The sequence below is a fragment of the Chiloscyllium plagiosum genome, chromosome 7 (assembly GCF_004010195.1).
Source record: "Chiloscyllium plagiosum isolate BGI_BamShark_2017 chromosome 7, ASM401019v2, whole genome shotgun sequence".
In the NCBI taxonomy this organism is placed as follows: domain Eukaryota; kingdom Metazoa; phylum Chordata; class Chondrichthyes; order Orectolobiformes; family Hemiscylliidae; genus Chiloscyllium; species Chiloscyllium plagiosum.
The window spans coordinates 49,785,310-49,801,595 of NC_057716.1; the positions used below are offsets into that span (position 1 = coordinate 49,785,310).

The window sequence follows — 16,286 nt, forward strand, 5'->3', positions numbered from 1 at the left end:
CTCTGTATATGTCAACTAGAAGAAAGTGAGGACTGCAGATGTTGGAGATCAGTCAAAGGGTGTGGGGCTGGAAAAGAACAGCCGGTCTGGCAGCATCCAAAGAGCAGGAGAATAGACGTTTTGGGCATAAGCCCTTTGTCAGGAATTCATTATATGTCAAGGCAACATTGCCATCTACTGCTACTGTGGCATATGACACAAAGATCTCATGACAATAATTGTAGAATTGGTTAAAGCAAGTGTTATGGCATTACTGAGAAACTGTTTACAGTGTATATGAAAGAAGACTGTCCTTAGTTCATTGATGTTTTACCATGAGAACTCATTCAGATTTATTGGTTACTTGAAGTTTTCTTTGGCTATCTCACATTTAATTATATAGCAATACAGACACCCTAGCTGTAAATTCCTTTTAATTAAAATCAAGATGTTGATATATTTGCTGAAAAATGTGCATTTTGAAAAATTTTTTTGTCTTTCACTCTTCAGGACACTGCACAAAGTAATGCAAATGTGATGAGAAACAATCTTTTATATGCTGTATGAGAAGTGAATGCTGATTGGCAAGTGAACTCTGCTGAAGGCACTTGTGGAGAATACACCAGTTAGCTGATTGACAGTTAACTTTATTTAACTCTGGTCAAGACATTGGACTAAGAGAATTGTGGTCACCTGTTTTGTAAAATATGGACAGAAATTGCACCGCTTCTAACTCAACAGTTGACAGTAATTCCTTGGTTTATTGGTAAGGGCAGTGCCCTGAGTGATCAGAGTTTATTAAGCAAAATCCCCACATGACCCCAACAACCTTTCCACCCTGTTGCATTTCAAGAATCTTATTTCCTTCTGCCTTACTCTGCTTTCAATTCCCTGTGAGAAAAAAATCTTATCTGTCTTAAATGGACAACATTGTATTTTTAAAATCTGAAATTCTAGCTCTAGGTTCTCCCTCACAAGAGAACATCACTTCCATAGTCACTCTCAAAAACTCAGGATTTACATGTTTAAATTAAGTTGGTTCTTGTTCTTTTAAAGTCCAGTTTCAAGCATCGCTTGTCCAGAACTTCCTCAGTCAACCTGCCTATTCCTAACAAATTTCTGAGCTGCTTTCAACTCATTTATATCATTCATAAAATAAAGGGACCAATACTGTACCCAGTAGTCCAGATTTGGTATCAACACTATCGTTTTCAACTGCAGCATACCCTCCCTACTTTAGTATTCAATACTAAACAGTAATAATATTATCTTTCTGTACCTGTACACTAACGTTTTGAAATTCATGCACTAGGACACCTGGATCCCTCAACAACTCAGACCTCTACACACTCTCACCATTTAGAAAATATGTGTATTTTTTATTTTCCTACCAAAATAGACAATTTATTATTTTCCCAGGTTATACTTAGTTTGTCCTCTCACTTAGCTATATTCTTTGGTAGCCTTCTTACATCCTTTTCAGAACTAACTTGTCTTTGTATTGACAGCCAATTTATCTGCCAAAGTTTGTCCTTTCATCTAAGATATTTATATAAATTGTAAAAAGTTGAAGCCTCAACATTGATCGCTGTGGCACACTACTTTCATGCGAACCAGAAAATGCCTGCTGTTTCCTGTTAGCCAGCCAATCTTTAATCCATGTGAATATATCATCCTTATACCTTGAACTTTTATTTTTCACAATAACATTTAAAGTGACACCTCATCAAGTACAGCATATCCACCATTAACCTTTATCCACAGCAAACATTAGGTCTTCAAAGAATTCCAATAAATTGGTTAAACATGATTTGCCTTCACAAAAATATGCTGATATTGTTTAATTACCTCTACGTGCCCAGCTATCACATATTTAATAATGGTTTCTAACAACTTCCCTATGAATTGAATTTATTGTCATGTGTACCGAGGCACAGTGAAAAGCTTTGTCTTGCGAGCAATGCAGGCAGATCACAGAGTTAAGTAACATAAATAAGTAAATAATAGGTAAACAGCGGCAAAACAAAAAAAAACACAGGTACAGTCGAATGCTGAGAACTTGAGTCCATTCAGTATTCGAACAACAGTAGGATTGAAACTGTTACGTAACCGGCTGGTGCATGTGTTCAGGCTTCTGTACCTTTTCCCTGATGGTGGAAGTTGTAGAAAAGCATTGCCAAGGTGGGATGGATCTTTGAGAATGCTGGCAGCCTTTCCTTGAAAGCAGGACTGGTAGATGGATTCGATAGATGGGAGGTTGACCTTTGTAATTGTCTGAGCTGAGTTCACCACTCTCTGCAACCATCTCCAATCTTGAATGGTACAGGTAGTGATACATACAGACAGAATGCTGTCTATGGTGCACCTAAAGAAGTTGGCAAGGGTATTCGCTGTCATCCCAATTTCCTCAGCTACCTGAGGAAGAAGAGATGTTGAGCCTTTGTAACTAGTGCATCCACATGAAGAGTCCAAAAAGGCTTGTTGTGGATGACCACTCCCAGGAGCCTCCACTCGTTCCATCTCTGTGCTGTTAATGTGTAGGGGGGTATGAGTAACAGATGTTAAGATAACAAGCCTGTAGTTTCCTGCTGTCTGTCTCCCTTTTTGAATAAACAAGTTATTTTTTCTAGTTTCTAATGGAACCTCCCCTGAATCTAGGGAATTTTGGAAAATTAAAATCAATGCATCAGCTCTCTCACTAGTCACTTAAAACCCCAGGGCGAAATTAATCATGATCTGAGATTCGTCAGCTTGCAGCCCCAAAAATTTGCTCAGTTTTTCTTCCTTCATTTTGAAGCTTGCTAAGAACACTGGCCCCCAACACAGTTCCGGTTAGACCATCCTAATGGTACACCCCATTTTTCCACGACTGACGTCAATGCCCCATAATCAAAAATACTCCATGACTGCATAATTCATTGAATAACACATTCATTTCTTAATCATACTTGCCCTAGGCCAGTTTGCCTGTGGCTCAGGTCATATTACAGAGGTAAGATACTACTTAACTGGGTGCCAGGCTCCTCCATAATGACTATGTAGAGCCTTTTTAATTGTAGCTACGTGAAACTTGGTGACTGGATCTGCCCCTCCTATAAAATTTCTTTCCAGCTCTGAATAGATGTCCCAGACCCAGCATTGGACAGGAGACATTTCGCAAATCTCATCAAACTGACAAGCAATATATCCTGTAGATAGTGCATCTGTATCGAAGGGAGTGAATGGTCAAGGTGGTAGATTGACTGCCAATCAAGCAGGCTGCTTTTCCCTGGATGTTGTTGAGCTTCTTTGGGTGGTGTTGGAACTTTCAATCCTCCAGGCAATGGAAAGAATTCTACCACTCTCCTGACTTGTGCCTTTTAGATAGTAGATATCAACTGAATCCTCAGTGTATGTATCACTCACTGTCGAGTTTTTAGCCTCTGATCTGTTCTTGCAGCTATAATATTCATGTGGCTAGTCCAGTTCAGCTTGTAATTAATGATAACCTAACCCTACCTCCACTCCCTTGAAGGATGTTGATAGTAGGGAATTCAGCAATTGTAATGGTTAGACCATCTCTTGTTGAAGATGATCACTACGTGGCACTTGTATGGCCCGAATGTTACTTACTACTTATAAGCTCAAACGGGAATGTTGTCCAGATTTTGTTTGTGGACACTGCTTCAGCATTTACAAACTAATGAATAATACTGAACTTTGTGCAATAATCACAATCTCCACTTCTGACCTTATGGATAGAAAATTATTGATGAAGCAGTTGAAAGTGGTTGCGTCAAGAATACTTCCCTGAGGAATGTCTCAAAGTGTCTTTAGGCTGAGATGATTAACATTCAACAGCCATAAGTGTCTTTTTGTGTGTTAGTTATGAATCCAGTGAACAGTTCCCCACCAACCCCTAAATCCCACTGACATAATTTTTCTGGGGTTCTTTAGCACAATCCATCAAATGCTGTCTTGACATTAGGGGCAGTCAGACAAAGCAGGTATTGCAGATTCTGGACATTACAGCCAAGATTAGAGTAGTGCTGGAAAAGCATAGTAGGTCAGGCAGCATCCGAGGAGCAGGAAAGTCAACGTTTTGGGCAAAAGTCTTTCATCAGGAAGGGCAGTCACTCTGACCTCTTGAGGTTAGCTCTTTTGTCCGTGGTTGAAATGAATGATCTTGGTAAAACCCAAACTGTGTCAGTGAGCCAACTGTTATTGTGTAAGCGCCACTTTATGACATTGCTAATGACATCTTTCATTGCTTTGCTGATGATCAAGAGTAGATTGGGATGATAAATTGCCGGGTTGGATTTGTCAGGCATTTTGTGCACAGGAAATCCCTATTTAATTTTCTACATTTTCTTGTAAATGCTGGTGTTGTAACTGTTTAAGAACTGCTTTGTTAATGTTCCAGTTAATTCTGGAGTGCAAATTTTCAGTACTACTGCCAGAATGTTATCCGGGCCATAGCATTTTCAGTATCCAGTGTCTTCAGCTCTTTCTTGATATCATGTTGAATCTGAAGATTGGCATTTCTGATCCTGGGGACTTGTAAAAAGTCAAGATCCACTTTGCATTTCTGGCTGAAGGTAGCCACAAATACTTCAGTTTTGTGAAGTTGAAGTACTGGGTAGTGAATACGATCCCCTATTGTTAAGAATATTTATGAAGCCTGGTTTTCTAGATAACTGTTTAATTATCTATTTCATTCCTTACCCCCATTCATTATTGGATGTGGCAGGCCTGGACAGCTTTCATCTGATCTGCTGATTTTGGGATAATTTCGCTCTGTCGAGAGCATGCTACTTACATTGTTTAATATGTGAATAGTTCTCTGCTTCAACACTGCATTTTTAAGTATGGCTGTGCTGCTTCTTTATTTTTCAATAAACCTCCACTAGGTTTCATGGTAATGGTAGTTATCAAATGCCACTTTACAGTTTGTGGTTCTTTTGCTCTGCCCAAAGGCCTTCATGGTTTAGAGTGGTTAGTTCTGTTGTAAATCTATCCATGAATCACGGGACTTTGTTGCCACTGGAATTGTGCAGTGGTTACTCATTTCAGTATTGTCATGGATTGCAGATCGATTTATGAGAATTAAATCAGGTTGATTCCTTCACCCTGTGCCACAGGCACAGTGTAGCAGCAATGTCCTTCAGGCACTTATCTCGGTCAATGGTGGTGCTCCTGAGTCACTCCCTATGATGAACATTGAAATCCCTCATACAGAGTGCATGTCTTGCCATCTCAGCCCTCTTCCAAGTGGTTGACAAAGCTGGGTGTGCTGTTATCATTTCATGTGTCTGGTTGATCTGTCTGATTTCATTCTAGTTTTGACTTCAGAGCGGTTTGGATTTAGTTAGGTAAATGACAAAAATTGGTTCATAGATGACAGATTCCTGGAATCCAAACCAATGAACAAAACACTCGATTTCCATAATAAGTTAAAAGTATCTTTTTCTCTGCACTCCTATCAAACTGAGTTGTGGACTTCAAAGAGCAGTTAAAATTATGTTTGCAATCAATTATTATGGAAATTGGCAGTGCCATGAAAACAAGCAAAAATTGTAAAAAAAATCAAATGTAACTTCCAATTTTAGAATTTCAGCATGTCAAGAAATGGACGCACCCATATTTTAAAACTTTTGTGAAGATATATTCTCTTACATCTTTTTATAAGCTTGCTTTAAATGTCAATGATAAAATACTCATTTGTATCAGAATATTGTAGGCTCCATCTCCATTCAGAGCTGAGATGCAAGTACATTAATGAGAGTATTCTATGAAGTCAATTTTCAGATGAAGCAATAAACTGAGATTCTATGCATATTGATAAGATACAACCAATTTCATACCACCAATTGAAGAAATTGAAGCTTGAATATCAATCTGAAATGGCTCCTATTGAGGAGTGCCCACAAGAACCACCGGTATGATGTCATGTGAACTTATTTAGGATTTTAAAAGGAGAGAAACCTAACATCAGGTTCTCTTCAAAGTTTCTGTAACAATGTGTGTCATATCTATGTAACCAATAACTAGTGATATGCTGCAGATTACATATTGTTAACAATAAGTGACTTTTCTATTTAGACTGAGAAGTGCATTTTCCTCCAGCAGAGGAGACTAAGCTGGTCCTGGAGTTTCCCACACTGAGGATGGTGTAAGCAATATTCATGGTGAACAGCAGCTTGTAACAGTGTAATGATTTGGCATGCCCTAAAATATGGTAGATAGCAGTGCAGATTTTATCTGACTGTTCATATGAAGATCTCACAGTGAGATCTTCAGGCGTGATTTTAAGTGCTGCTCAGACTTTTCAGACCTGCATATAAAGCTTTTCTGGTAAACTGATCAAATTAATTTCTCAGCCTACATTTTCTATCTCATGCTGTCAATGGAAAATTAATTTAGCTGAATTTGCTTGAGTTTATGTTTGATATATTTACCCAGTCAACAAAATTGTAGAAGATCTGCTGTCAAACTGCATTTTTCCAGGAAGGACTCATTTGTGTGTTGTAGTACAACCGGTCTATCTATCCTGCTGGTTTCTTTACAATAGTTTAAATCTGACTTTTATTTTTAAAAAAGTTGTAGAATCCTTTTGATGTTCTGTTTTCACTTTGAATTACTTATTTTATTGTTATTGATAATGCCAACATTAAAAATTATAACAATATCACAGTCCTGTAACTAATGTACAGTATTAGAATCACGATCTGATGAAGAGCAAAATATAATCAACTTATTTCATTCAAATCACATATATTCTAGTGTAGTTTTTTTTATTCCAGTCCAAAATTTATTTGTACTGATGCAGATAAATAAATGTTGTTTCACATCGAGTTTATTTATCTCTTCAAACTTGCTATTATCCTTCAGTAACTGTTTCATATTTTGCTAAAGTCTCTCAAACACATTACTGGAATAGTTACTCAAATGCTGTTAGTTTCAAGTGCATGAAAGAGAATAATTATATTAAAATTGAATTGTATTTGGTTGCTGATGTGAAGATGATTACATAAAGATTCATTGTAGTTTTCAATAATGCAAAATATTTGTAACAATGAAAATCAATATATACATCACTAATTTCCAAAGCTTTTACCATGTAAAACCCAGTGATTTCTTGGATTTCTGAATATCACATTTATCATGTAAATTCTTAATTGCCTCAGTTGTACTGCGTTTATAATTTGGAAGTTGAACTCCAGAGGTGTCCTTGACCTGATAACTAGGTCTTATCCCACTTTCGTCAATTAACACTGGACCACGTCCACCACCAATGCCTTGGCGAGCAGCTTTAAGAAGTGGATAAATATTTCGGCCTTTTTTTGCAGCTGCCTCTATAATTTGTTGTGCATATTCTTCAAATTCTTTCTTTTCCATTTCAAGCAGAGCTAAGCTTTTTTGTTTGTGCTCCAGTTCAGCAGTACGATCACGTAAAGCCTTTGCTTTTTTTTCTGCCTGGAAAAGTGGAAAAAAATAAATCAAGCCTTTTCAGATTTTAGTCGTGTACCTTGACCATGTTTTGGTTTGTTAAATAAAGCACATCTATATTAATTATATAACTAAAGGAAAATATAAAAATAAAGCTGCAAGAATGATCCATTTCAAGTACAGTAGAGTGATCATGTTAACTTGATCATTTCAGTGCCTCTAAAGCATTTATCCTGCAACGAGGTCATAAAGTGCATCACTGTAACTTGCTCTGAGGTGAGTTAATCATCCACCTGTCTTCAGCCAAAGCCAAGGTGGATGATTCAGAGATGGTTTTAGATAGCTGTCTGATTTTTTAGGTTTTAACAGCTATATGGCCTAAGCTGACATTTGTTTCAGAGTCTCCTCTAAGTGCCAGTGAGAAACAGTATTCAGACCTGTTCAAACTGCCAAAAGATAAAAGTTTCCATTTATATCCACTAATAGTTGGCAGCATAATTTTGATTCTTCGTTGTCGTGCTGCCTGGTATCTATATTAATAATTAATATTTTAATTATAAGAGTTGCTATGTTGCCACAAAACAATGCCTTAAGCATATTTTTATTCATTATTTTCCTGCTTGCTGAACTTAGTCAGGAAACTGGTGGAAGTACTATAATAAGCAAATGGAAATATCGTCCCTGGGCTCCTGTTGCTTATTATCCAAGTTTACAGGTGTAAAGAAATGCAGGGCTATTAGCTCTGATAGAGCTGTATCTCAAAGTGAAGAAAAACAAATAGAAAGTTACATTAAACAGTAATATTTACCATTTGTTCAACAAGGAAGGCTTGCACACTCTCACCCTCTTCTCGGGCTTTTAACTTCTTTTTCTTGTCTTGTTCATGGTTTAAACTATCTGCTTCAATCCTGGCATGAAGAGCTTCTAATGCTTGTATTTTTTCTTCCTTTTCCTTCTCCTCACGCTTCTTCATCTGAATGCACATTATCTAAATTTATTACTATACATCAAAGTAGATTCCTAACATCAAATTTGTTTAACTATTGTTTTTAATAAGGTACTTTTTTAAAAAAAAATACTTAAATGTGCCTTGGTTTCATTTCTACTTTATTCTATATTCACATGCAATTTTCAGTGATTGAAAATATTCTTGTAAAATATGAAGTCCCAAGATACCTATGTGGTTGATTTAATACATCATGGCAAACATGTCAACAAACATTTTGAAGTTAAAGATCATTATTTATCTTACTTTCATTGAGCATCAGAAACTGCTATAAATACAAACAAATGGTAAATGTGAAGAGCAATAATTATGTGTTCAGGTTTTCCTAAATCTATTCTGCCTTAGCCAGTGGAGAATGAGGGGCTTCATATAAAATTCTCAAACTGTTTCTCAAGACCCAAAAAAATAACAATGAGAGGCATGGAATGAAGCTGAGGTAAGGTGAATGGATGGTTCAGAGTAATTAATATTTGGCTTTAAATGCACAAGAGCGTGATGAACATGAATAACATCAATAATTTACAGGGAAGCTGGTCCGGTATTTGGAGAGCAAGTCTAACTAATTTGTCAGTTGTTCAAGGAAATCTCAACCAGAGTGGATAGAGGGCAACTAGAAAACGTGTTACAATTATACTTCCAAAAGGCATTTGACATGGTAACCTCTCGGAAAGTTAAGTCATATGATAAAAGGCCATGTGTTGGAGGTAGTGTATTGGTGTGGATAGAAAGAACATTAGCTGGGTCTCTGCATTAACAGTCCAGTGATAATACCACTAGGCTGTCACCTCCCCCTGGAGCTTCAAGGACCTGTAGGGCAGGATGGGGTTTGAAAGCAAATTATGCAGGAAGTGAGGAGGGATCACAGGAAGCAAGTGGTAAGGGAAATGGAGGGAAAGAGTGAAGGGTCTGTGGTAGAGAACAGGAGGGTCTGGGTAGTGGAGGAATTGCTGGTGAATGGTGTAGAGTGGCAAATAATCTGATAGGGAGTGGGGGTTAGGAGGTGTGATGTAGAGTAGCATAATGAGCAGGAGAGAGCAATGACTGGTATATGCAGAAACTGGAGGAAATCTTTCCTTTGTTAAACATTCATCAGCTTTAATGCAGGTAACTGTCTGGGGTGTCATGGTTAGTGATATGCAGGAAGTGCTTCCTCCAAGTGTTGCTCAAATAAACACTACTGCTTCCCAGTCCAACTGCTTGTTCTGTGGTGCTATGGAGTTTGTGGACCATGTATATACAGGGTGCGGGCATTTGCACTCCCTTTTCAGGGAGTGATCTTTGGTCACCCGGCACAGAGGAGCAAGGGCAGGTCAGAGGACCTTCTCATGGGTCTGCTCCTAGCCTGGCCAAACTGGCCATAAACAGGTCCAGGCAGAGGGCCGTGGAGGGGATTGTTATGGCCGATTGCCTGCCCTTCTTCCATGTTTATGTCTGTGCCAGAGTGTCCCTAGATAAGAGCATGCGGTGTCTACTACCACCCTGGAGGTTTTCAGGGAGAGGTGGGCACTGCGGGATGTGGAGTGTTTTATTTCCTCCTTCAATTTTGACTTAATCCCTGCTCTCTCCTTTACTTTTTGATCACGCAGCATTGCCCTTTGATGAGAAGGACACTGCTTGTCACTGGCCACTCCATGTTTCCTTTCTTCCTGGTGGTGGAAAATGAATAAAGATTTGTACACCTGTTGTCTTTCACTGTGTCTCACATCTGCACACACATTATGGGTACTGGGAGAAAATAAGCATTACTACTGTTAGGTGGTAGTGGGGTGAATAAATTTAAAAAAGAAAAGAAATATAACCAGGAGATTGAGAATCTCCTCAGTTTAGGGAACTGACGAAAAAAAAACACCGCCACCAACTTAAAGTCAGTATGGATATGGTATATAATAGATAGCCAATTGCTGCTGCCTATTTTAGCCTAAATTCAATTTTATCCCTATTATGTCAAAATTCATAAATGAAATACATGACGCGTTACAAATAGGAAGAAAAAGAGCACGTAGAAATAGACTGACAAGCAGGTTACCATCATAAGTCTGTATTCTTCAATTGCCTTCAAATCTGCCATTGTTTTTTCCTCCTTTTGCTTAATTTCCATCTGTCTTTTAGCTTCCATCTCTTCTGCAGCCTTGGCAATGCGGTGTGTTTCATCCTGCATTTCTTCTTTCATCTGTTCACTTATTAGTCTTACCATCAGTTTTCTATGATCCTCTTTCTCCCTAGAATAATCAGATAAGTACTAATAGACACATTATTCCATTTCAGCAGACCCACCATTTTATAATGGTAATTAAATTTTAATTAGTAATGGTTTGCTTGCATTGAACAGAAATTGTGAATATGGAGACAAGGTAGGTAGGCTAATTAATGATCTCATCAATGGGATAAATCAAGACGTTGAATGTCCAATGCATTTAGACTGACTTTACATTACAAAAGCAGATCACAAGAACTGCTATGATGCAGGAGAAGGTAAGCTGGCTCATTGTGTCTGCAACCAGCTCCCCCAAAAATCGTTTCACTTCATGTCCTTCTCCATTGTTCCTTTTCAAATAGCAAACTAATGAATTTGGATGCCCAATTTAACTTGCTTCCACTACACACCATCTCAGTCCTGGAACAATACTGCAGGAATTCCTCAGAACCAAGGTCCAGGTCCAAAGTCCAACTATTTTTGGTTACTTCATCAGGGACCTTTGTTCCATCATAAGATCAGTAGTTGGGATGATTGCACTATGTACAGTACCATTGGCAATGATTCAGGTCCTGAAGTAGTTCTTGTTTATAGACAACAGGACCAGGACAACATTCATATTTAAGCTGAAAATTGGCAAGAAACTCATATTATACATATATCTGGCAATAATTATCTCCAATGAGAATCTAACCATCTCCTTTTGGTATTTAGTGGTGTTATCATCATTGGAATTTCCCCATTATCAACATAATGGGAGTTAGCATAGCATGAACTGAACCAGCCATTTAAATATTGGGGCCACAAGTGCAAGTCAAAGTCTACGAAATCTGAGAAACTTCATGACTCCCTAAAGCCTGTCAACAATGTAAAGGCACAAGTGAGGAATGAAGAATACTCTTCACTTGCTTGGATGAATGCTACGAAGACACTCCACACCATCTAGGTACCCATCCATCACCAACACACAGTGCAACAGTGTGTACTATCCTCAAGGCACACTGTGGCAACTCACCCATGATCTTTGGACAGCACCTTTGAAACCCTACCTTCTACCATTAGAAGGACAAGAGCAGCAGACACACAAGAACACCACCACCTGAAAGTTCCTCATCAAGCCATACTTGATCTTGCCTTCGAACTATATCACTGTTCGTTCATGTCACTGAGTCAAAGTCCTGGAATTCCTTTGCTTATTGCACTGTGGGTATAAGTGCACCACATGGGTTCAAGAAGGCAGCTTATTACCACCACCTTACTGGTAATGAATGCTGGCCTAGTCAGTGACACGTATATCTTGTTAACAAATAAACAAGAATTCTCAGACTTTTTACTCCAGACTTTAACCCTCATGTGAAGAAGTCTTATTCTTATTTTGCTCTTGTTTTTTATGCCAATTAGTTTACATTTGTAACCCACTTGATTTTGATCCTTTCATAGGGAGGAACTGTTCCAATTTATCTATTTTTGCCATAATCCTCATGATTTTGGATACCTCTATCAGATCTCCTCTAGGTTTTCTAAATAGGAAAAATAGTCTTAACTTCTCCAATCCCTCTTCATAACTGAAGGTCCTGATGCCTATGACCATGCTAGCAAATCTTTGCTGCACATTCTATAATGCCTTCACATTGTTCCTAAAGTGTGGCACCCAAAATTGGGTGCAATAATCCAGCTGAGGTCAAACTAGTTAGTGTCTTATACAAGTTTGGCATAATCTCCTTGCTCTTGTACTTTGTACCCAATTGATAAAAGTCAGGATACTGCATGCTTTATTAATCACTCTCTCACCCCCTTCCTGCCATTTTTAATTACTGTACTTATGTTTGCCATAACTGATAGTGCTACACCTCAGGTAGCAAGTACATCCCTTAGTACACGAATGAGGCAGGAGATTAGTTAGTTCATTGGTAGGGTTTTGTTAACTAAAAAAATCCCTGAAACAATTGTTTTCCAAAGTCCACATTTTTAAAGATGTTTTCTTGTGTCTGATTTTGATCGATGCCATTGGATCTTGGCACTCCTGAGAGACTTCTGGCAGCTGGTTTCTGATAATATTAACTAAATGTTATGCTTAACTTTGCTTTATCCAAAAAGGTGAATTATTCAATTCCATTCTTCACAAAGAGAATAATTGTGAGATTTAATGATGAAAACATCGACATTATGGTTCAGACCCCGTTTCCTTACAAGGAAGGAAAGAATCATCCATCAATGAAACATTGTACAGGCCCAGGCAATGTCAAAAAAAAGGTTAGATTTAATAAAGTTTTGCAGTCTTGTCACCCTCAGTGTTTTCTCTAAGTGTTGTCCAACACAGGAGTGCTGATTCATCAGCCAACAGAGAATGGTTTGTGGTAATCAGCAGATTTCCTTGCCCATGATTAGCCAGATGTCATGAGGTCCCTAGTAAATGTTGAGGACTCCCAGGACAACTCCCTCCTGTGCCACTACTTCTGCTGAGTCTATTCTGTTTGTAGGAAAATGCATAGCCAGGGCTGGTGATGGTCATGCCTGGGACATTGTCTGTAAGGTATGATTCCACGAATATGACTATGTGAGGCTGTTGCTTGATTAGTCTGTGAGATAACTCTGAGTTTTGGAACTACCCCCAGATGCTAGTAAGGAGGACTTTGCAGGATCGATAGAGCTGTTTCTGCCATTGTCGTTTCCTATGCTTCCATTGATGCCAAGTGACCCGTTTGGTTTAATTTCTTTATTGAGATTTTGTGGCGATTGACACAACTGAATGGCCTGCTAGGTTATCTCAGAGGGCAGTTAAGATTTAACCATATTTCTATGGCTCATGACTCACGTGTAGTCCAGACCAGGAGAGGATGGCACATTTCATTGTCTGAATTACATTAGTGAACCTAGCAGCCACAGATGTCTTTCAACAATTCAACAAATCATCTGTGCACAACTGAAAAAATGGACATTGCTTACTTGTCTATTTCTGCTTGTCGTTTTTTTCTAAGTTTTAACATTTGTTGTTTTGCTGAAACGAATAGTCTGATATTTTCATCTTCCAATTCTTCTTTTTGGTTTTCTAGTGCTTTAATGATCTTCAGGTTTGCAACATGTGTCTGAAATAGAATAACATACACTTAATAATCTATTAAAGTCATGTTTTTTCAAGATTTCCAGTGGTATATTTCATTTGAGTTTAGTTGTTCAGAGTTCAAAGGTCTTAGTCTCTATAAATTAAAGTACACCATTTTGACACAAGGGCTCAAGGATCTTGCTGTATTTGCTTTAGGGCAGGTAGAATCTTAATAGGGAACCGTATAGAGATATACAAAATAATTGAAGAGTTGGTTACAGTTTCCGCTGATAGATTGTGAAGGGCAGGTACATTAGTTTAAATGTTGCATTAGTCAGAATAGACTGATGTCAGGCATCTTTCCCCAGGAAATTGGGAGCCTCTGGAATAAATTACCAGTTAGCAGAGTAGGAACTGACTCTGCAATTTACAAGAGCAAGCTGGGCAGGTCCATCACTGGGGCAGAAATCAGATCATAAATAAGGTGCAACATAATTTTATATAGCTCATTCAGATCCCCTTCCCCACCCTGCCTCCTCTGCTCCAAGGAAAACAAACTCAGCATACCAGTCTCTCTCCTCATAACTGAGACTTTTCATTCCAGGCAACTTCCTCGTTAATCTCTTCAGTACAATCATACCCTTCAAATAAAAAAGGGGTGACCAGAACTCCATACAGTATTCCATGTGTGGCTTAACCAATGATTTATAAAGTTGCAACAAGATTTCCTTATTCCTACATTCTACGCCCCAGAAAATGAAGCTACATCTCATATGCCTTCTTTACCACCCTGTCCACTTGTGCTGACACCTTCAGCAATCTGCGGACTTGTACACGAAGATCCCTTTAGTATTACTCAGTACACCCACCCATACATTGCGTATATCCTTTCCTTATTAGGCCTCCCAAAATGCAGCACTTATCAGGATTAAATTCAATTTACCAGATGATCAATATCAGACTGTAGCCTGAGACCATCCTCCTCACTATCAACAACACCAAAAGTTATCCATGCCATCTTCAAACTTAGTAACTGTACCTTCTACATGCACATCCATCGCATTATTGTACATAACAAACAGCAAGGGTCCCAGCATCGTTCCCTGTGCTACACTGCTGGTCATAGGTTTCCAATCACAAACATCACTCAAGCTTCACCCTTTGCTTTCTATTTGCAAGCCAATTTTGCATTCAGTTTGCCAACTTGCTTTGGATCCCATGAGTTCCTTATGACCAGCCTTCCACATGGGACCTTGTCAAAGGCCTGACTGAAGTCCATGTATACAACATCAACTGCAGTACCATTATCAATATATTTAGTCACTTTTTCAAAAACCTCAAATATTCATAAAGGATCTCCCTCTAACAAATCTATGCTGACTATCCATAATCAATCCCCTGCCTTTCCAAAGGTTGATTAATCCTGTCCCTCAAATTTTTTTGGAATAATTTCTCTATTACAGACATTGGACTAACTGCTTTGTAATAACTTGGCCTGTCCCTACTGTCTTTCTTGAACAAAGAAATCACATTAGCTATCCTCGAGTTATCTGGCATTTGTCAATGGCTAGTGAAGTATTAAATATATCCACCTTGCCTCTCATAGCAGCCTGGAATACATCTCATAAGGCACTGGGGATTTATGTGCCTTTATGCCTGTTATAACATTTAATACCTTCTGTTATTACATTTAACAAGTTCCAGAACCTCACCATTACAATGTCTTTCTCCTCTGTGAATACAGACGAAAAGTATTAATTTAAAACCCCACCCATGTCACTCTGAGCACAGCTTGCCCATTTGGTCTCTAATAAGTCCCACTCTTTCCCTGATAATCCTCTTACTTTTAATATACTTATAAAACGTTATGGGGTTTTTCTTCATAGCATCTACCATCATCCTAATTAAACTCCTACACTCTATACTTTTGAAGGGCTTCCCCTGTTTTTAAGGCACTGTACCTGACATATGCTTCCTTCTTCTAACTTATCAAACTCTCAATATCCTTTGATTTCCATGGTTACCTAGACTTGCTGCCTTTGCCATTCACTTTTGGGGGAACATGCTAACACTGAATTCTCACTGTACTACTTTTAAAAGGCTCCCACTTTCCAAATATAGATTTACCTGCAGGTAACTGCTCCCAATCTATGTTTGCAAGATACTGCCTAACGATATTGAAATTCACCTTCCTCCAATTTAAACATTTAATTTCTGCACTATCCTTATTCCTTTCCATAAGAACTCTGAAATTACAAAGTTACTCACTATCCCCAAAATGCTCGCACACTGAAACTTCAACCACTTGACTGGCTTCATTCCCTAGGATTAGATCCAGGTCTGCCATATTTCTAAAAGGACTTCAAAATTTCCATCCCATCTAATCCTTTCATGTTAAAGTGATCCTAGCTAATATTAGCAAAACTGACATCCCCAACATATAACCCCATTTCTCTAAGACCTTTGTGATTTCACTGATTTGATTCGTTTATTGTCACGTGCATTTTGTCTTCCAAAACAATGCAACATGTAACTACTGGCTAAATGCAAAAAAAACCTATATCTTGTTAACTACAAGAGTCTCTTGTAGTTAGATTTTTTTCATCTAACCTCTGACCTCCAGCATTTGCAGTCCT

General features: G+C 38.4%; 1 protein-coding gene across 3 annotated transcripts in view; it reads right to left on the minus strand.

Moving 5' to 3' along the window:
- Window positions 1-6,254: 6,254 nt before the first annotated feature.
- cfap210 (cilia and flagella associated protein 210) overlaps window positions 6,255-16,286 on the minus strand; it is a 190,190-nt gene continuing 180,158 nt past the window's right edge. For all 3 annotated transcript variants that reach the window (XM_043693681.1, XM_043693680.1, XM_043693683.1), the window contains 4 exons: window positions 13,554-13,693; window positions 10,440-10,632; window positions 8,216-8,380; window positions 6,255-7,434 (listed from right to left, as the gene is read on the minus strand). In XM_043693681.1, coding sequence (XP_043549616.1) covers window positions 7,072-7,434; window positions 8,216-8,380; window positions 10,440-10,632; window positions 13,554-13,693 — 861 coding nt within the window. In that variant the 3' untranslated portion in view covers window positions 6,255-7,071. The remainder of the gene's footprint in view (window positions 7,435-8,215; window positions 8,381-10,439; window positions 10,633-13,553; window positions 13,694-16,286) is intronic.